Source organism: Cadophora gregata (assembly GCF_030347475.1).
Source record: "Cadophora gregata isolate MNR1 chromosome Unknown scaffold_11, whole genome shotgun sequence".
In the NCBI taxonomy this organism is placed as follows: Eukaryota; Fungi; Ascomycota; class Leotiomycetes; order Helotiales; family Ploettnerulaceae; genus Cadophora; species Cadophora gregata.
The window spans coordinates 2,045,266-2,065,703 of NW_026695934.1; the positions used below are offsets into that span (position 1 = coordinate 2,045,266).

At 47.9% G+C, this 20,438-nt stretch overlaps 9 protein-coding genes across 9 annotated transcripts; 2 read left to right on the plus strand and 7 right to left on the minus strand.

Annotated features, from left to right (window-relative positions):
• Window positions 1-454: 454 nt before the first annotated feature.
• On the minus strand, window positions 455-1,762 carry ONS95_002788 (uncharacterized protein; the record flags this gene model as incomplete). The annotated part of the gene is made up of 1 exon (XM_058496066.1): window positions 455-1,762. One exon carries the CDS (start codon window positions 1,760-1,762, stop codon window positions 455-457), a length of 1,308 nt encoding a protein of 435 aa, XP_058354796.1.
• Window positions 1,763-2,323: 561 nt separating this feature from the next.
• On the minus strand, window positions 2,324-3,033 carry ONS95_002789 (uncharacterized protein; the record flags this gene model as incomplete). The annotated part of the gene is made up of 2 exons (XM_058496067.1): window positions 2,324-2,954; window positions 3,014-3,033. 2 exons carry the CDS (start codon window positions 3,031-3,033, stop codon window positions 2,324-2,326), a joined length of 651 nt encoding a protein of 216 aa, XP_058354797.1.
• A 101-nt stretch (window positions 3,034-3,134) lies between these two features.
• On the minus strand, window positions 3,135-3,884 carry ONS95_002790 (uncharacterized protein; the record flags this gene model as incomplete). The annotated part of the gene is made up of 3 exons (XM_058496068.1): window positions 3,135-3,436; window positions 3,488-3,695; window positions 3,744-3,884. 3 exons carry the CDS (start codon window positions 3,882-3,884, stop codon window positions 3,135-3,137), a joined length of 651 nt encoding a protein of 216 aa, XP_058354798.1.
• Window positions 3,885-4,503: 619 nt separating this feature from the next.
• Window positions 4,504-6,707, plus strand: ONS95_002791 (uncharacterized protein). The gene is made up of 4 exons (XM_058496069.1): window positions 4,504-4,775; window positions 4,826-5,184; window positions 5,270-5,364; window positions 5,416-6,707. Exons 1-4 carry the CDS (start codon window positions 4,540-4,542, stop codon window positions 6,703-6,705), a joined length of 1,980 nt encoding a protein of 659 aa, XP_058354799.1. The 5' UTR covers window positions 4,504-4,539; the 3' UTR covers window positions 6,706-6,707.
• Window positions 6,708-6,916: 209 nt separating this feature from the next.
• On the minus strand, window positions 6,917-9,099 carry ONS95_002792 (uncharacterized protein; the record flags this gene model as incomplete). Its single annotated transcript, XM_058496070.1, has 6 exons — window positions 8,532-9,099; window positions 8,385-8,474; window positions 7,869-8,328; window positions 7,472-7,814; window positions 7,156-7,395; window positions 6,917-7,087 (listed from the first exon to the last, which is right to left on the minus strand). Exons 1-6 carry the CDS (start codon window positions 8,575-8,577, stop codon window positions 6,917-6,919), a joined length of 1,350 nt encoding a protein of 449 aa, XP_058354800.1. The 5' UTR covers window positions 8,578-9,099.
• A 198-nt stretch (window positions 9,100-9,297) lies between these two features.
• MDR1_1 (GTPase-activating protein) lies at window positions 9,298-13,761 on the minus strand (the record flags this gene model as incomplete). The annotated part of the gene is made up of 9 exons (XM_058496071.1): window positions 9,298-9,655; window positions 9,720-9,936; window positions 10,031-11,858; window positions 12,000-12,368; window positions 12,421-12,549; window positions 12,610-12,902; window positions 12,950-13,131; window positions 13,229-13,434; window positions 13,483-13,761. 9 exons carry the CDS (start codon window positions 13,759-13,761, stop codon window positions 9,298-9,300), a joined length of 3,861 nt encoding a protein of 1,286 aa, XP_058354801.1.
• Window positions 13,762-14,577: 816 nt separating this feature from the next.
• Window positions 14,578-15,929, minus strand: ONS95_002794 (uncharacterized protein; the record flags this gene model as incomplete). The annotated part of the gene is made up of 4 exons (XM_058496072.1): window positions 14,578-14,765; window positions 14,822-15,505; window positions 15,555-15,681; window positions 15,786-15,929. The coding sequence occupies 4 exons, from the start codon at window positions 15,927-15,929 to the stop codon at window positions 14,578-14,580; spliced, it is 1,143 nt and encodes a 380-aa protein (XP_058354802.1).
• Window positions 15,930-16,631: 702 nt separating this feature from the next.
• Window positions 16,632-17,627, minus strand: ONS95_002795 (uncharacterized protein; the record flags this gene model as incomplete). Its single annotated transcript, XM_058496073.1, has 1 exon — window positions 16,632-17,627. One exon carries the CDS (start codon window positions 17,625-17,627, stop codon window positions 16,632-16,634), a length of 996 nt encoding a protein of 331 aa, XP_058354803.1.
• Window positions 17,628-19,095: 1,468 nt separating this feature from the next.
• On the plus strand, window positions 19,096-20,298 carry ONS95_002796 (uncharacterized protein; the record flags this gene model as incomplete). Its single annotated transcript, XM_058496074.1, has 3 exons — window positions 19,096-19,327; window positions 19,413-19,722; window positions 19,773-20,298. 3 exons carry the CDS (start codon window positions 19,096-19,098, stop codon window positions 20,296-20,298), a joined length of 1,068 nt encoding a protein of 355 aa, XP_058354804.1.
• Between the last annotated feature and the right edge of the window lie 140 nt (window positions 20,299-20,438).

Consider the following 20,438-nt stretch of genomic DNA (forward strand, 5'->3'; position numbering starts at 1 on the left):
ACAAAATATAATATCAAAGCCTTCCTCATCTATATGCTGCTATAGCGCCCAAACGGAAACTTCTCTTTATAAAGTAATATCAACAATGATGGTGACAGTTTTGTTCTCTTCGAGGCAGACAGGACTTTCTACGGTACTATTGAGTTGGTTCTCACGAATAGTTTTAAAAGGCGTTATTTTGTGTCTTGGGCTGTGGATCGAGTTTCATTGCATACAATTGATAGAATAAAAGTCAGGATTCAAGATTCAGTCATAGCAAAGACCACATACCGGAAAAACCTAGATCTCCTTTTGTTTACCTAGGTCAGGGAGTGCTCGCTTGTATTGATCACGTGCGTTAATCTACATTTTTTCCCCCCATATGCTTGGGGCCCGTTCTTGATAAATGATGAACTGAGACTTGTTACATCCTATTCAATTATTGCGGCTTACATATACTCAGAGTTGCTGCCTTCTACACTGGAAATGTAACGTCCCTCCCAAGACTCTTCGCAACCCAATACCCAACCGCCTCTCTCACAATGTTATTACTACTCCACCTGCGATCCGGATGCACTCTATTCGAAAAATGCAACCAGAAGCTATTTGAGCCTCTATCAATAACCAAACTCGTCCCCGTGAATCCAGTATGACTAGCAGTAAGTAGGCTCGCCATCGGGCCCGCAGTGTAGTACTGGTTCAACTCAAACCCCAATCCATGTTCGTTGCCTGGAAACTTGGTGTTGAAGTTTGTGAAAATCAGGTCGACTACCTCAGGTGACAAGATTCGATGACGACCGTATGTTCCATTATTGAGAATCATCTGACAGAACTTAGCTGTGTCGCCTACGGTTGAGAAGAGACCTGCGTGGCCGGAGACGCCGTTGAGTGCCCATGCATTCTCGTCATGGACGGTTCCGCGAACAGGTTGAGGTCTTTGAGGTTCTCCGGGACCGAGGACATCGATTTGGAATTCTTGGGGTGCTATGTCTTGATAAAAAGGGAATCTGCGGCCTTCGATATTGCCGCGGTTGAAGAATGTCTTTGTCATGCCGAGTGGGATGGTGTACTCGTAGATCTGTGCGTCGATCGGGAGTTTCGTGATCTTCTTGAGGACGATGGCCATGGTCATAAAGTTGAGATCTGAGTATAGAAATGTGCTGCCAGGTGGGTTGATGATCTTCTGAGTGATGATGGCATTGATTCTCTCAGCATATGTGGTGTAGTCAGACGAAAAGAGGGAGGGAGATGGATCTGCATCGAAACCACTCGTGTGAGTAAGCAGCTGCAAAATTGTGATTTCCGCTTTCCCGTTAACTGCAAATGTTGGGATGTACGAAGCTACCGTGGCATTCAAGCTCAGCTTCCCGGTGTCCAGTTGTCTTAAAGCCGCAACTGTTGTGAACAATTTCGTCAGACTGGCCATGTCATATATCGTATCGACAGTGGCATCTTCCTGTTCGTCATTAGGCAGAAAGGTTCCATTGACATCCGCATAGAGGTTCCTCTTCGCGACTGCGAACTCAGACACAATTACCGAGTCGTGGCCCACCAGAGTCGCCGACCCAGGCTCAACTGGATGGATCTGGTTATGCGTCGGAGCCCCATAGTTCGCTGGATGTGTGTATGCTGTTAAGTTGGCAACCATCTGTTTGAGAGGTGTTGATTGCATCTCAACAGACTCGGGAGATCCATATCTGAGAGTGTTCCCATGACGATCAGACGTGCCAGTTGGTGAGCCAAGAGCTCCTGTCAATGCAAAAAATAGGAAAATAACCTGCATGTTTCTGAGAAGCTCGGTACCGTTCCTGACCCAGAAAAGCTTCTTGGTACGACTATAAAGCACTTTAATGTACGTCCCATATTTCTGTGTAACGTAAACTTCTCCTATATCATGTATTATCTCCAATCGTAGCTCTAGAGGTCCGACAAAAACACCCTCCAATTCGAGAATCTTGATTTATGACGGATCCAAACAACCGGGGTTACGTTTCACTGCAGCTTGCCGATCATCAACGGCCACCGTCATTCAGGGGAAGGCTGATTACTTAGTGCAGCCCAAGAATGGGGTGCATGGAACTCTTGTAGGCGACCCACGCTTTCGGGTTGGCAGTGCTTACTTGCCATTACTCGGCCCAATAGAGGCAAAGTGACAATGAACGATATTTTTGATTACTCGGCACAGTCATCTTTGAAGACGAACGAGGTGCTCCCGTTTCAAATCTATCAAATTCGAACGCTATCAGGCTCTCCAAAGACCTCCCACTCAGCCGTCTTGCTTTCAACGCCGTAGTGGTTACGATATTTTACTGATTTCGTCCATCATGCCAGAGACCGTCATACCCTATTCCTTAAAGTCTTTCTCAGTACCTTCTTCAACCGCAGCTCCTGGGGCAGCAGTCGTCTTCGTCACAGTCCAAACGGTAGGCAAAACAATTGCCAGTGATCCCATTGATAGGCCCCAATTCATACCCAGCTGTGTCATAGGTGCGGTATGTAGAGCATTGATTCTCCATGCCATAGCTCCACCAGTAGCTTGGAACGTCTTATACGCGCCAACAAGAACAGCTGCTCTGGCAGTAGAATTGGACTCAGTGCCAATCAGCCAATAGCAGAAGCCTTGCCACAGCGCATCATAAGCTCCGTAGAAGATGTAAAGGAAGATCGGGCCAGTGGACAGAGATCCGTCTGTGTAATCTAAATCTTGCTTGTGGCCGTTGGCGACACGACGATCTTGCCATTTCTGAAAGGCGTAGCCACCTCCCCAGATAGCCATGCCTGTTGAGAAGAGGACGACCCAGCCAAACTTTGCTCTTGCCGGTCTTGTGAGGAATGGGAGATCAAGCAAAACACCGATGAGAAGACCACCCAGCATCTGTGCGATCCAGTACAAAGCACCATTCAAGGACCGAGTTCGAATATTGAACGTAAGCCCGTTGACATCATTTTGTTGGTATGAATAGAATACATTGGCACTGTTCAGAGAGTTAGCGACTGTACTTTGACATCAACCGCGGGGTTAGGGCTATCTTACCAGAAAAAGAGAGGTAGCATGCAAGCAACTCGCCAAGTAAACAGAGTCTGAAATGTTGTCTTGATACCATCCTTGAAGGAATACTTTTCGTGCTCAACAGCGGCGTGCAGTTGAGCAAGCTTTATTCTCGAAGGGAGCAGATGAAGATTCCGAGGACCCATCCAACGAGCATGATCACCATCAAGGCAATGTAAGTTGAGTCAGAGATAGTGCCTTTCTTGGAGTGGAAGTTCAAGCCAAAGGACGCGAGTGAACCTACTCCCCCTCCAAGATTGAATATGATCCAGAAGACAGCGATAGCGAGACCCTTCTGTGATTCTTTGACGTAAGTAGTCATAATGGCTCCTTGCACAACCCAAAGCATGGATGCACCAATACCCAGAATAGCCCCCGAGACAATAACGAAAGCCCCATTTGCATGATCTATTCAGTGTAAGTATCCCGAGAAACAGTCGCGAGTAGAGTTCTACTTACGGTTGAAGTTCAACAGACTCCCACTGTAGAGAGCATATGTCCATCCACCGAGGAGAAAACACAAGCGAGGTCCGACAAGAGAGAAGAACGGTCCTGCAACGATCAAAGCAGTTGCAGCCGTGGCAGAAAGGAGAGCAACTGTCGCGTTGGCGGCAACTGTAGGATCAACTTGTCCACTACCTCCAAGTCCACCCAAAGCATTGTACATCTAGGTTCATGTCAGTCTTGATCGCGGGGTTGGAGTTCTTGCACTTACGCCAGGGCAGCAGAAGCATATTACGCTTATCAATAAGATCTGAGTCCAAGGATTCGCATAGAAGTCCTTCAGACGGTTTCCTTGCTCGGTACCGGCTTCGACATCTGTCCCGTGGGCTGCTGATTCTTCCTGAGTCGACATGGTTGGCAAATGATATCTCCGTATATGAACCGTTTTGATTGATGTTGTTCTGAGGAAATACTTTTCGAGAAGCCCGTGATCTTCAGATCAGGCCCTTTGGTAGCATAAGCCCATGCCACTCTTATAATCAATCAGTTCGGACTTTTGCTTGAGAATCCCGCAATGTGCGCAAGGCTGTAACGTAGGGTGGTTCTGGCTCGTTGTTGATAAGAGTGGCAAGGGCTGTAAAGTGGGAGTGTAACACAACACTGCCCGGCTGGCGCCTGCCAGACACCTGGAGATAGGTGACAGTGCGGGGAACGGACATGTCAGGTCTGACAGTGAGAAAATAATGCAGCGCTTCGAATCCCACCTTTGTGGAAGATATGTGGAGGCAAAGTAACGTCGCAGAGACAACCGAGGCTTCCGAGCCGCGTTGGAACAGAGAATGGTGTTGGTGTGAGACTAGTTAGTCAACGGGATGTTGCCAAGGAAGGAGAAGATCTACATGTCACGATAGCGGCACATATCAACTCCCCTTAAGCCGCGTTGCAACGTGAAGAGGAAACAAAGAAAAATTGTTGAACAATCGTCAAACTAAATTTGGGTAGACACTGCCTTCTGACCTTCCAACCAACCTGGAATTTTGAAGCAGAATGATTGTTAGTAAACAATCATGACCCCCACTATCGTCCTCGATGGACTACAAACGGAATCGAGAAATAATGGCAGCAGCAATATCGATAAAGTCAGCACGTATGAGCTATGTCAAATCATCAACAGAGAAGACGCAACAGTTGCAGCAGCAGTAAACAATTGTCTTCCAGTCATTGCCGAAGCGATTGACGCATTAGCGAGCCGAGTTCGCCAAGGAGGAAGGGTGATATATGTTGGTGCCGGAACAAGTGGGAGGTAAATTTCATCAACTATTGGAAGTGTTATGATACTGAGACCGGCAACAGACTTGGGGTCCTAGATGCCTCAGAGATACCTCCCACATATTCTGCGCCAAGCGAACAATTCGTCGCTCTGATAGCTGGTGGTGATGCTGCTCTTCGGTTTGCTCAGGAAGGAGCAGAGGACGATGTTATGGCTGCAGAAAGAGACTTGAAAGCTCTGAACATAAACGGCAAAATGGACTCGCTGATCGGAATTGCAGCTTCTGGAAGGACACCGTATGTTCTGAGATGTCTCGCTTTTGCAAAGTCGGTAGGTTGTGTTACTGTTGGCTTGGCGTGTTGTGAACCTTCGGCTATGGGCAAAGAAAGAAACGTAGACCATATGATCAGTGTAATCACTGGACCAGAGGTAGTGACTGGAAGTGCGTACGCCCGAACTCAAGTCAAGCCCGCATTTGTAACGGTGCTTCAGTTAAAGGCTACAACTGCTAATCGAGAACTTAACAGGCACGAGAATGAAGGCCGGTACGGGGACTAAAATGGCCTTGAATATGCTAAGCACTGGTCTAATGATAAAAGTTGGCAAGACATATGGGGATATGGTATGTGAATGTCTCACTTGGCATGGCGGAAGAAGTTGCTGACGCTGCCAGATGATCGACGTCAAGTCGTCGAACTTCAAGTTACAGCAACGGTCAAAGAACATTATACGTACGATATGTGGGGAACGATCTCCTTCATCAGATCAAGAACTGGAAGCTTTACTTGCTGCTTGTAGCGGAAGCGTAAAGTTAGCGGTGGCCACTATTCTGCTTGAGACATCAATTCCTGAATCAAGGAGAAAACTTGACGATGCCGGCGGTGTTCTTGTAGATGTTCTTCAGATGTCGAAATATCAACCCTCCAAGCGAATCGCTCCTGAAGACTACGTTCTTTGTGTTGATGGCGGTGGCAGCAAATGTGGCGCTGTTATTCTGGGCAAGAATGGAGAGCTCGGGCAAGGGGAAGCTGGAGAGTGCAACGTTTCGAATGTCGGGGTTGATACAGCAGTATCTTCGATCTCGCTAGCTATCCAACGAGCTGTCGACTCTTGCCCAGCGATACACGGGATATTATTCAAGTCCATTCCCTTTCGCTACATCTGGATTGAATTGGCAGGGTATGACCGCCCCTGTATCGCCAATCGCGTCAATCCGCTTCTTCTCGATATTTTCCACCCCAGTGTGAGAAACAAACTCAGAATATTCACTGAAATTGATCTTCTCGCCAATACAGTGAGCGAAAACAATGGTGTCAACTCGGTGATTGTCTTAGTTGCGGGGACTGGATCAATTGCCATGAGCTTCGAACGCAAAGATAGACGACTTGAGCGAACGGGACGCGCTGGCGGCTGGGGTCATCTGCTTGGTGATGATGGCTCAGGGTATGGAATTGGTCGTCAAGCATTGAGGCTTGCTTTGGAATCGGCCGATGAGATCAACTTAAAGAAGCAACACACATCTTGGGATGATCCCCTCATACCGAGGATTTTCGAGCATTTTGGACTGGGAGAATCTCCAGGACCTTGGACCAATTTGCTGAATCAGATAGTTTCATCAGATGAGAGCAGTCGGGAAGCACTGAAGCCTACCAAGAGAATCGCCGAAGTCGCAAAGGTGGTTGTGGATGCGACTCCGTCGAGTAGAAAGGCCACAGAGCTGCTACAAGAAGGCAGCAAATCTCTCGTCCGCATAATCTCGTCTTTGGTATCGAACCAGAAACCTGACAACTCGAAGACTTCGCTCTTACTAGCTGGTGGGCTGCTACAGAGTGAGGTGTATCAGCGAATGTTCTTTGAGAACCTCGCTACGGCGGGTTTGGCGTTTCGAGATACAAAGGCGATTCAACAGCCGGCCATGTTGGCGGCAAGACATTTGCTCGCAAGTTTGAAAGAGGGAGAATAGACATGAAAGGCAAAGCATAGATTAGATCAGTAGAAAAGCACCTTGAACTACTGTCAAAATTCCGATCAAAAACTTGTAAACAAATCCTCGCTTAATAACAGCACAGACCCATAATCAGATTGCGACAGGAAACACCAAGGTTGCAGGACCCAGGCTTCTGATGAGTTCAACATGATCTAGCTAATTGTTGAAAGATGTCGAACAGACAAGTTCATCTCGATTCATCCTTTTTGCGTGCGGTCAATTTGACATTCAATGGTGGTTTACTCCACAATACATAGACTTTCTGCCGGTCCCACTCTAGCGAATCGGGCTGCAGTTCCATGTCAAAATTCCAGATGAGCCGACACATAATTGACCGCATCTCTGCGAAAGCCAGATTCTATATATGTCAGATTGTTGTCTTGTGGAGAGATATTGGGCAGACAGTGTGCAGAATTTGGAACGTACCTTGCCAAGGCAGCCACGAGAACCAAGCGCGAAAGGCTGAGATGCTGCAAAGTCATCATTGGCGTACAAACTGGTAGTAACGTCCTTTGGAGGGCATTTTGAGTCGGTATTCAAGCTCATTGTTGAGTTCTGAACAGCATTTTGTGTATTCTCCAGCCAACGCTCAGGAACGAATCTTAAGGGGTCTTTGAAATTGCGACTGTATCTGCCGGTACTGAGTTGATGCACACTGACGCTAGCCTGGTAATACAAGCAATTAGAATTTGACTCTGTCCGGAAGAAAGCAATCCCAATCCTAGTGGGGAAGTCAACTCACATTGCCAGGCACAAATCTTCCATCGATAATCATTCCACCCACTGGCACCTGGCGAGGGAGTCCACATGGTATAGGAGGATATAGACGCAGTGCCTCTTGGATACATGCCTGGAGGTAAGGCAGTTTTGACACTGACTCGAAGTTCATGGCGTCCGGAGAAGTAAACACTTGGCGAATCTCTTGTTGGAGTAGTGCCAGTGCGTGAGGTGTTGAGTGTAGGTAGAAGATGAGGCCACTGAGAAGGGTGGCAGTGCTCTCGCTTCCTGCAATTATAAGACATCCAGCATTTGTCGCGAGTTCGCTTTGTGATAAGCCCTTTTTATCATTGTGACGCAAAATAGCTCTTGATTGTCAAGTCAGTCTCAAGAAGTAACGAGATGAAGCGCGCGAGGCTTACCCCATGAGATCTTGACGATCTTCCACCATCGACAACCGACTCAAAGTTTTATCTCGAATGAAACTTCGAAACCTAGCCTGAGCTTTCACTACAGCCGGAAGCTTGGCCAGCGCGGAATAACTCCAAGTTCCAAATGGTGCTGTCATATATTCTTTCGCAGTCCTCACTAGAACGCCCATCTTAAAACCATTGAAGATAGTGGACATCCACCAATGCTCTTCTCCCTTTTCTAGGGCGTCAAAACTCTCTCCGAATGTGAGATCACCGATGATATCAAATGACGTGAAATTCAGCCAAGACGCCATGTCCACCGTTTGCTTCGCTTCCATCTGGGAATAAAGTCTCTGGACCAGTTTATCACAGTACGCTGTGACGAGCGACTCTTGGGCCTGTAAAGCAGAGTCGGAGAAGGCATGTATCATGACTCTGCGCAAACGGGCATGGTTCTCTTCGTTTGATCCTATCATCCTCGTCAGTCTGACTCAGAGGGAAGAAGTTGAAGATGTGGGTGCTTACCAATAATATTTTGTGCTCTACTCGGATCTGTGTAGAAAAACCGGGGATCGCGTTCGAGATGTTGACCTCCTTTTCGATATCCATAAATATCTATTGTCCCATCACTTCATTAGTTCGGAAACGCTTCAATACAAATGCCAAACATACCTTTCCATGCTTGAGAGGTGCAGAATGAAAGGTCATTAGGCGTCATTCGGATAACAGGTCCGTACTTTTCGTGCAGCTCCAGCGTTCTGGATGCTGAATTTCCACAGCACAAGTCGTAGTATGAAGGTAAAATTGAAGCTCCATAATGGACTGGCCCGGGAAAACCTGCTAGGGGGTGAAGCGTGATATTGTATAAAGCAGTTCCAGCATAGAATAGAATAACCTACCAAAAATCAGCGGGGATTATTCTCCACGAACTCTACCTACAACAACAACTAATGTGAACGCGACATTTGGCGCCAGCTCGAAGCTATTCATCTTTGCGGACCAGACCAATCTAATTCAATATTCAGCTCACACTTCTTCCAAATCCATCTTTCTAAGGGTCTGGATGCTCATCCTGTGGGCATTACGCGCCGTGGAGACATTTTGGATGCGGCGACTTCACATGTTCCTCAAAGTCTCGCCTCCGCCGGACCGGCGGGGACGGCGACTTCTGGCCTGAGGTGACATAGCAGCAAGTATTCGTTCAATCGCAATTTATCAGAATCAAAAATATAATCATAAGTGGGGAATTTGTGGAATTTCTAGATTTCAGCGACCGATCTGGCCCCAGAACCATAGCAGAATTACCCCGCAGCGGGGTAAATAAACATCGCTTGAGAAGCTGAGCTTCTTTCGGTTGCAGATCCGCCGTGCCGCGTGCACTTATGCTTGGATAAATGTAGAAAATGTGAGCTTTAACCACAGGACTTGGAGCTAGATATCAACGTGCCCTTTCCAAGCTCTGTATCTTAGCCATTTCAAAATACAACCCTCTCTTCAGTAAGAGCTCTGAGTGGCTCCCCATCTCAGCAACACGACCCTGATCCAAGACGATAATCACATCTGCCCTCTGAATAGTCGAAAGCCGATGGGCCACAGCTATGGTAGTCCGACCGCGCATTGCATTTTCAAGTGCGGCTTGGACTGATTTCTCGCTTTCACTGTCTAAAGCGCTCGTAGCCTCATCTAGCAGCAGCACCGTAGGGCTCCGTATTAGAGCTCGCGCGATTGCTAGTCTTTGCTTCTGACCACCGCTTAAGAGGGTACCCTTTGTACCCACAGCTGTGTTGAAGCCGTCACTGGAAGGTTTGTGTCAGCTTGCCTGATAGCTAAAAAGTAGGAAAAGGAGAACAGAGGACTTACGGTAGTGACATGACAAAATCATAGATGTCAGCGTCTTTGCATGCTTGAAATAGAGCTTGATCGTTAGGGTCCTCTTGGTCGGTACCGAGAAGTATGTTGTCTCGAATTGACCCTTGATACAAAGTTGGCTCCTGGCTGACCAAAGCAAAGAGTCGTCGGTACCGCGTGAGATTGAGTGTGGATATCCTCGCGTCGTCAATAAATATGTCTCCATGTACTATGACGAAATTAGCATCAGATCATAGCCAGTCTCAGTGGTGCTGAGGACCAGGTCTCCAGGCTGCTCCCAGCAGTGATGATCAGACACTTACCAGGGTCATAGAATCTTTCCAGCAGTGCCAGTACAGTACTTTTGCCACATCCACTCGCACCTACCAATGCCACATACTGCCCGGGACTGACAGTGAAGTTGAGGCCTTTAAGTACCTTCGCCCCATTCCTGTTTGGATAATGGAAGTGAACATCACGAAACTCAAGCTTCCCTGTAACTTGACCCGGATCTTCACCCAGTGAGCTGCTGGAATCGATGACAGGGTTGTTCTCAAATATAGACATCAATTCCAATGCAGCATTCTGTGCTTTTCCAAGTTCGGGAGCAAATGCAAGAACTCTTCCAGCAGACTGGATGGTGAATATGAGAGAGTTGTAGCAGACATAAAACTCGAACATGCCAATCTCTCCTCTGGAGATCAAGTGACCTCCATACCAAAAGCCCAAAGCCATGACTAGATATGGAAAGCCTTGAGATACTGCATAAAGGTTCGAAGACTTAAATGTAGGTACCATTGCTTTTCGGCGTTCATCGGTCAGAGACTCACGGTATACACGAAGCACCTCCTTTTCCCGTGTCAGAGATGCAATGGTTCGTATCGCCGAGGTTGCTTCGGCTGCGTAACTGGCGGAAGCTGCATATGCTTTCTTAGATCGTTTTGCAAGTTGGGCCATGATCCAGTAGCGGTAGAAGCCACTAGACAGCATGAGAGGTATTGTCGCGCCACAAACTAGACCGAGCTTCCAGCTAAGTGCGATGCTGAGCGCAAGGGCGGATACAATGGTTGAGATCACTGACACGATTGCGCCCAGGGTGAACCCTCCAAAGCCAGACAGGTTTGTTGGCTCAGTCGACAGGGTGCTTGTCAATGATCCTACTGTGTTCTCCTCTCGATCGAAGAATGAAACGTCTTGCCGGATAATGTCTCGAAATGCTCTGCTACCCACTCGCGACGTCAACTTCGCTGAGCAATATCCCAATGCTAGCCCTTGGAGGAGGAAAGACAGAAATGCAGCACCAGCAAGCATGAAATACATCCAAGACCAAAAGTTCACTTCGTCCCGAAGCTGGCTGAATCGTGATGGTGGTAATGCCAAGGAGGAAATTGACTTCGCAAAGAACAAAGACTGCGTTGGGTATGTGCCTCCAGCAAGTATAGAAAAGATGACGCCGGTGAGCATGATCGGCAGTTCCTTGCGATTGAATGCTAAGACTGTTTTCGCTAAAGTCCAAGACGAGTTCTTTTGAGTTGTCACTTGAAGAACAGGAACATGCTGCTCAAGTCCAATCTCGCATTTCTCGTTGAGGTTCGGGTCAACGTCGGAAAGTCTGGAATCAACAAAGTCCTGTTCACTGCCTGATGACGTCCCAGGTAGCATTTCCTGGGCTTGAACGAGCTCATAGTAGAACGCCTTCAGATTGAGTAGGTCATCGTGCGTTCCTTGCTCAACAATACGTCCCCCTGCCATTACTACGATGTTATCTGCATCTTTGATAGTTGACAGTCGATGCGCAATAACAACCGTCGTCCTGCCTTTCGACACAGCGCTCAACGCAGCCTGAACAGCTCCTTCTGATCGTGTATCGAGTGCGGAAGTTGCTTCGTCCAGAAGCAGAATTTTCGGATCAGAGATTATCGCACGACTAATTGCGATGCGCTGCTTTTGGCCTCCAGAGAGTAGAATGCCTCGTTCTCCAACCTGAGTCTGATATCCTGCTTGAAGACTCATGATGAAATCGTGAACGTTGCTTTGTCTGGCTGCTTCAATAATCAGTTTATCCTGCACCTCAGGACTTGCGTTTTCGTGCGGAGTTCCAATAATGCCATATCGAATATTCTCGTAAATTGTAGTGCCAAATAGGACAGGCTAGGCCACTTGTTAGTATCACGGAATTCATTAGGGAGAAGAGGTCGACCCGGAGAAAAAGATGGAGGGACAGGGACCAGGGAGCTTGATGATAAACTGCATAGGACTACGATAACCAGAGCAGTGCGAAGCATTCCTCACCTCTTGGCTGACAAGAGCTATCTGCTGTCTCATCCATGTCAAGTTCAGCTCCGAAGTATCATGGCCGTCAATGAGAACCCTGCCTGCTACAGGCTCGTAGAATCTCTCAATCAAGCCAATTATTGTGCTTTTGCCAGAGCCCGAAGCACCAACGATAGCAGTTGTTTTGCCAGCAGGAATACTCAAGTTCAGGTTGTCGATGACGCAAACGTCGAGGCGAGAAGGATATACATGTTTGACATTTTGCAACTGGATGGTCCCTTCGACGACGCCAAGTTTAAGTCCATCTTCAGAAGATGAGTCAAGAGGAGAATGTCGGTCGATGGCACTGAATATCTTTTTAGCCGCAGTCAAAGCTATGGCGAAAGCCTTGGAGAAGTCAACATTAATCGCAGTGTATTGATACAGTGCCCATGCTCACTTGGAAATTCGCAGCTATGTTTACAAGTGCAAAAGAGCCGAGAACAATTGCGAGGACAGTGGTGAGGAGCTTTGCTATATTGATTTCACCGTTTACCAGAAGGCGGGAGCCTTCCCAAAATGCAAGTGCCTAGCGCATTTCATGTCAGGAGGCCTGGCTTGACAACTCTTTGCATAGAAGATTACTCACATATGTGAGCTCAACAATAGCCATGCAAGCTGCAAGCAGAACGGATATTGTAACCCCGAGCTTAAATTCGAACTTAGAAGCATTGTCCAAGAGCTTGTCGTATTGTGTTGCCAATCTTGCCTGAGTATTGTACGCAATGGTGTTTCTGATAGAGCTGAAAACTTCGTCCGAAAGAGCTGCTGCAGTGGCATTTACAGCAATCTTTTGAGCACTGTATTTCTTCGAGACCAGTGAAGTGAGGAACAGCCCAAGGAGGAGCGAGAACAAGGTTCCCGAAAGTATCAGAGACAATTCTGGCCAGATTAGTGTATAGACTACAGGTAAAGAATAGACAATGTACTCCAATACATGATGAACCCAACCACGAAAGCAGAAATGAATGTAGCTAGACCGGTGATGGTGAACCCCACCTTCTCCGAGATCCCATCTTGGACGAGGTTTAAATCGGCTGTTATACAATTGATCACTTCCCCTGTTCCAAGAGAATCGAAGAATGCAACGTTTTGGCGCAGGATCGCAGCTCTAATCGATGGGTACTTTAGCACAGAATATTTTTAAACGCAGGAGATGTGCCTTGAAAGGTTGACCAGAAGTCAACGAAATTCTGCGGAACACTTACAAGTATCGTTCTCTCAAGCTTTGTGTTATGCGTGCTCCAGTATACAGAAATCCGAAAGTTGATATAGAGATGCAGACGTATTCGCCGATAGCCAGGTAGACGAGATACAGCGTCTTCGTGACGAGGTTTCTGTTGAATGTGTCCCTCTCAACCTTGGACAAGACACTGAAATCTTGGAAACTTTGGGCCAAAGCACCAAACACCACCTATGCTCCTCAGCACTGATCACGTTGCATGGATTATTTCAAGCTCACACTCATCAGAGGAACAATACCGCCACCAATGGCAGCACAAACACCACTGACGGACATTATGATGCGATCATTTCTTGTTGCATGACGGATCAGTGTTCTTGGGCCAACCCTCACATCTGGGATATAAATTTGACGCTTCAGGATTGATAGCTCTCGGTTCATCAAATGAAGGCCCTGATCCTCATCGCTGCTGTTTCTGATGTCGACTTGCATGTTTCCCTGACCCTCACCACCCGGAACTGCACCTTGAGAGGCTTGCTGTGGTGGAGGATCAGCCATTCTTTCAAGGCATGTGCCAGCAGACACAAGAGTCAAAACAAAGCTGTTCGGGTTCGATCCATGGACTGAACAGGGGAGTGGACGCGGGCCAAAATGGATGACTCTTGCCTCCAGGAATTGAGGCTTGAGCAAGTTTATTTTGCAGTCCGAATCTGTATGCAGGGTCCTGGCACAGCTGAATGATTATTGGAAGTGGTACGTATGCACTTCTGTCTAAAGGTCAGTCTGACATCCTGTCCCCACTTTGAATAGTGCTAGGTGTGAGTGGGATGAATCGGGGAACAAATGTCGCCGTGTCGATGGTTGACATGAAGTCAAACGTGAAATCACCGCTCCAACGGCGGCTTGGAGTACCGGATATATCCAAAGAGCGTGCCTATGCGGCGTAAGCGCCTGTCACCTGCATAAGTGTGGTGTGGCGGCTCAAAGCGCGGTTGGGTATCTCGGTTGTTGTGATGCAGGAAGATAACCAACACATGTCAGCTTATCAGCCAGGGTCCAGGAAAGGAGAGGAAGGATGCGACGATTCTGACGCTTTAGGCGCCATGTATCTCTACCCTGGCGAAGCGAAGTTTGAGTATGACTTGGAGGCCAGCAGCAATTCGTATGTAGTGTGACCTCGGGTGTAATTGCTAGGTTGAGACGGTCATGGTCGCAAGCTCAAGCCACTGGAGAGAGATATGTAGTATTGAACAGCGACCTCGGAAGTTCTGGTTCAGAATTTGCACTTTGTAATCGATTGAAAAAATTTGACGACTCATGAACATATGAGTCCTTATTCAGGCATGGGGTTCGAAGATTTGCCTAGCAGCAACCCTACTTCTTTACAGAGAACCTGAAAGTGCTATAAGCAATGAAACACCTGTCAGGTCCCCAAATTATCTTTTCATCCCTCTGCCATTCCGGGTGATTAATTGCATCAGTCCAGTCCTGCGCCTGGAGACTGATTCCGGCAAACATGGGATACGTTCCATTTCCTTGCTTTTTCTTCAGTGGTGTTGAATCTTTACAGAATTATTTAGCGTTTGCGATTGAAAAGGAACACAAGCAAATGACTTGCCTTCAGGATCATTCCATGTCACGACCTGCAAAGCTTCTTGATCCGCATAGAAATCAAGTTTGACTCCTGATTCTTCTGACTCCAGTGTGGCAACTGGCTTGTGATCTTTTGCCCAAGGCTGTGACCGACTAGTGAGGAATGTGTTGTCAAGACCAGGATATTTGTCTCCAGACCGGTTCAATGCTACAGCAAGCGGGCGAGGACCAGACCAGAAATCATAACCAGAGTTCTTCTTGTTTCCCAGGATATCTCCGGTCGGCATCTTGTCCACGTCAATCCCAAGACGCAAGCCGGAGTAAGGTAAGGAGAGTTTGTGCTTCTCAATGGTTCGGGTCGAATTCTCTACAAAGCCATCAAGGTTCCAGAAAACCTGGTGGCTGAGATCTAAGGGACCAGCTTCTTTCATAGGTGTTGATCCGTATGACATGTGCCATGCAAAAGGCGTGACAGTATGAGTTAGACTTGCGCCTGATACTCCTGGAAATCCGTTCGCGCCACGATCGTATATGAAGAAAGTGAGAGTATCCTTCGTATGGACTGCCACGTCCAGTCTGATATTGCCCCAACCTCTTTTCCCGCCATTGATGGTGACTGGCTTCTGCGCATTTTTTCCGTTCTGTGAGGTTTTCCATTGCTTCCCATTGAGCTCGAAGCTTGCACCGCTGATGAGGCCTGCATATCGTCCTTCATGATGCGTCAATACGCAGAACATTCTGACGGTTTGTGGACGAACCTAAAGCCCCGCCAAGTGCTCCGTTATATTGGGCGTATTGTGTCGCATTGTCCAAGCCCATCACAATATCAATCTCCTGGCCGTGAGTATTGTTAATCCACAGGTTTGCAAGTGCTCCTCCTTGGTTCTGGTGAACAAGCTATCAGTAGACGTTCATTGACGACAGCTCGCGAGTTTGAGAGCATCACCGGAGGAAGATGAGGGTAGAGATGCCAATGGGTCTGGACTTACGGTAAATGCAAGTCGGACACCTTCTGCTTGAATGACATATTTGCCTTCTTCATTGGGAGTGTGAATTGCTGTGAGGATGGCGAAAGGATTTCCGCCTACCCAAATGAACTTCCAAAAAGCTTTGAGAACAACAAGAGCCCTCATGTTCGCACTAGCAGTCACAGGAGACTAATTTGGTAATGTTGAGGCAGAAAAGAGTGGCAGTACGCTGCACTGTGACTTCTCTGAGACCTGGTAAATTTCATGGCCCCATTAATGTGATGGTTTGGACCCTCGGCGAGTTCATCAATGAGATCGCTGCATCCCTCATAGCGAGCATGGCTAACAACGTGGATGTGCGATTGCCTCATGGCACCGGAGACTTCCGGAAGACGTGCCTAGAAAACAAACTGCAGCGGCGACTTCAATGTCTCCGGCACATGCAGTGTTCGGCTTTGGTGAGTTGGAGAGACGCTGAATCTATACATGACAAAGAAGTTGAGGTTCTTCAGGTAGAACAAGTAGGTAACTATGGAAATGGCAAATCCGTGATATTCTCCATCTTTCGCTGTGTATTCAGCCACATTTAGCGCCACGTGAATAAAAAACTTGCAAGACGATGTGTGCTGAGCAGCCCTTTATCCCTTGAAGCGAATTTCGCGTAAAAAATGTCACGGCTATGAAGTATATCCACCTGGTTTGAAATCAAAAGGTAGATGGAAACTTAAATAGGAATGTAAAGCAGGCCAAACTCCACTGGAAAAAAGTCCATCATGCTCCTTGTAGGCTAAATACTCTGTGGCCATCAAACTCCCCGTTGTCCGCTCCTCTCCTCCAGGAGTAGGGGATGCATTGCGCCACTACTTCCTATCGCTGCATAGCGAGAACTTGAAGCAGCCGCCTTTCTCTCTCTGAGATGTCCGTCAGAACAGACTGAGAAGAAGCTAAAATGAAGCTGTCAGTCCCAAGTCCATCGTGGACCCCGCCTACCTGACCACTTGGTCGAATATGTTCATCCAGATTAACAACAGCCCCTGACATAGTATTGTTAGGCAGGGAAAATGTTCTCTGAAATGTGCTATGAAGCTGCTGGACCATCTCCCTCACAAGATGAACCACAGTGCTCATGAACATGCTGGATCTTGCTGTCATACTGAATGTGCCGAAAGTCAAAGACGGCGATAATGATGGCGGCTGCATAGCCGTGGCACCACCCTGGTCGTCAGGCGATGATAGTAAAGAGGCAATAAGACCTTCGTATGCTATAAGTAGGCTGAGATAACAGGAGAGGCTGAGAAGCGTCGTAACGGCATCTGGTGGATGACTGGGCACAGTGGCTGAGGGATTTTGGCTGTCGCTGGTCGAGCTGGGATGAACTTGTGATGCCCCAGTGAAGTTCTGAGGCATGTGAGGCACTGGAGAAGGCGATGTGGGCGGTGTTTGAAGGATGTCAATCAGTGTTTGTGTATTCCCGAGAATCGTGTCTAAACTTGACATGCTTGATTTGCTCTCGGAGACTGACTTTTCGTGGATAGTTTGACCCTCCGGCAAGGAACCTAGACAGACATTCGACGGTATCTCTGGAGATATGATTTTGTATAAATGAGATTGAAGTCTTAGAAGCTGATGTAAACGATCCTCGTAAATGTCAGAGGAACTCTCTGATGAGCTTTGGCCACTCATATCAGCCAGATCCTGACTTGTGTCGATGGGTTTCGAGAACACTCCTTCCTCATCAGTTCCCGAGTGGCCTGTCTGTTGGACTGGCAAAGTGGCCGACGTAGTGTTTTTAAGGTGGTCGAAGCTTTCACCTAGATGGGTCCCTGTATGATCAAGCTGTGGTGCGTAGTCCGACTCCAACATACAGCTCAAGTCAAAATTGCTAGTAGACCAACTGTCTGGCAACCAGGAATCGCAACTCAACTGCTGTGAATCTGAATTGCTTCCTCGTCAGGAACGATCATTACATAGCAGAAATCCAGTCTCTCACCTTCGATTTGTATTATAGTCAAGTTGGCCTGTGATGCAATTGAGTTTGACGCGGGAGGGGATTTACGTTCGTTATCATCGAAAGGAGGATAATCGGAAGTCTTGTGCACAGCTCGTCTTTGTCTCTTTCGCTGTATTGGAGCATTCTGGGAATACGAATGCGCATGCTCCCTTAGTGGTGAACCAGAGGGCTGGGTTAATGCTTTATCCTTTGGTCGACCCATTGGTAACGGGGCGGAATAGGAGCAGACATTGCCGAGTCGGCTGCATCTCTCGCATTCAAACGATCCAGGGGCTCTCGCGCAGCGACTCTTTGTCTCGTGACATCTGTCACAGGCCGCCCGTACTGTCGATCTTGTAGGCGCCATTCGGTGTTGTTTGTGATTAGTCGCCATAGATCATGTAGATTTGAAAACAAACAGGAGCAGCTTCGCACGAGTATCTTTCAAGACACTCCTTGGTCGGGCTTGAGCAACGATATTGTGATAGCATGAATCGTTGGTCCGAGTGGCGCGAGCGATGTATGATATGTAGTTGAAGGTGCTTCTGACAGGCTGCTTACACGCCACTGGATACTGAGTCCTCTGCCAGATTCGTCTCTATTGCACTTGTGCAGAGTTGTGCCATGCTTTAACACGATCGGCCTTTGGCGTGGTACAATGCGTAAGCAAGAAGGCAAGTGAAACATTCTTGGAGCCTACTCTCTGCTGGAGAAAGTGATACCATTGACCTAATTCCACGGATATGTTCTGGGTCAGATTTTCAGATGGTTCTAATCAGCTATCACCCGCATATGCTAGACTGTGCCACTGTGGGGTTGTCCTTTGTCGCAATTATTTGCAGTGGGGGCTGACGCGCGGTGCAGCAGATGAGAGCTGGTTGGATGATGCCGTGGACTGCAGCTCCAAATGCATGGTTGAAAGATAACGGCACGGGTCGTCATGCAGAACGGGCTCAGCGGAACGGGCGGATTGAAGCGCTGCAGATGTGAAGCGCTCGAATCAGAGGAGGAGAGTCGTGTGATAGCATACTAATGATCGTTCTGGGAAAACAAATCGGTACCAATTGTCATGTGGCTGAAGGTGTGAGAAACCCACGCCGCAAAGTAATGTGACCGTCGGTGACTTCTTCAAGCTCTTCCGTGCCTCCAGCACGAAAGAACCACTGAGCCGGAGAGATGCAGCAGAATCTGAGCTGACCACACCTCGTAAAATAGAATCAGCTACTGGACGATGCCACAGGTTTTTACTTCAAAGGCCGCCAGGTAGGAAATTGAACGGGCGGATAACAAATTGGTCATATGCGGAGCTCTTGTCTCAAAGTCCAGGACCATAGCCGCAAGATGGAATCTCTTCCTGAACTCCAAACTGCAATCATTGGTCTCGAGGATGGGACCTTGGTCATATCAAAAAATGTGCGGCTTCCTAGGCTGGAAGACGATATGATTATGGTAAAGGCAAAATTCGTCGGACTGAACCCAGTGGATACCAAAATGGTCGGTCGACTTGTTGTCCCGGGAGCCATAGTTGGGACAGACTTTGCAGGGCATGTTGTGGCAATCGGGAGTAACGCTCGTATGTGGTTCACGCAGCAGCCCTTCCAGCCGATTCTCCTAGGAAACAACTTGACTCGAATATTTACTGACCAGCCTCATTGCAGAATGTCCAGGGGTGAAAGTTGGCGATCGTGTAGCTGGAGTCGTGCAGTCATCCAATCCACTTCAACCTGATGTTGGGGGTTTTACGGAGTATATAGGAGCAACCGGTTTTGTGACTATGAAAATTCCAGACGCAATGTCGTTCGAAGAAGGTGCGGCAATTGGGAGTGGAATTGGAACCATGGGGATGGCCTTATTCCACTCTCTCAATGTCCCTGGATATCCAACAGAGCCTGCACTTAAGCCCAAGTATGTTCTTGTGTATGGTGGTAGTTCGGCAACTGGAACCATGGCTATTCAGCTACTCAAACTGTAAAAATGCAGACCACCGTCACTGGAGCAAGCAGCTAACTTACGCATAGATGCGGACTGTTTCCCATCGCAACAGCCTCCGAGAAGAACTTTGACCTCGTGTTGTCCTATGGCGCCGAGAAAGTGTTCGACTACCACCTGCCATCTTGCCCTGACGACATCAAGTCATACACCAAGAACTCGCTCAAATTTGTACTAGACTGTATTTCTGAACCAGAAACCATGGAGTTCTGCTATAAGTGTATCGGCAGAGCAGGCGGCAAATATACTGCCTTGGAGCCCTTCCCTACATGGCTGGATAATAAGAAGACTATCCAAGCACAATGGGTTTTTGGTCCAATGATGTTGGGCAAGAAGATCGGATGGCCAGCACCATTTGAACGAGAGGCAGACGAAGAGCTGCGAAAGTTCTCCGTCAGGTGGTTCGCAACGGCTCGAAAGCTTTTGCAGGAAGGCAAGATAAGAGCTCATCCACTGAAGAGCATGCCTGGAGGCTTTCAGGGCGTTCTCGATGGGATGGATGTGCTGCGGAAGAAAGAACTATCTGGAGTGAAGTTGGTGTATCAAGTGTGCTAAATGAGCGAATCAAAGCAAAATCAAGGGCGAGAGGTATTGAATTGAATCGCAGAAATCATGATCAAGACGTTCCATTGTAGATTTCCTGAGAAGTCGTAGAGACGTGAAGGTGCGGGCCGGCGCGTCGCGCTCGGTTCAAG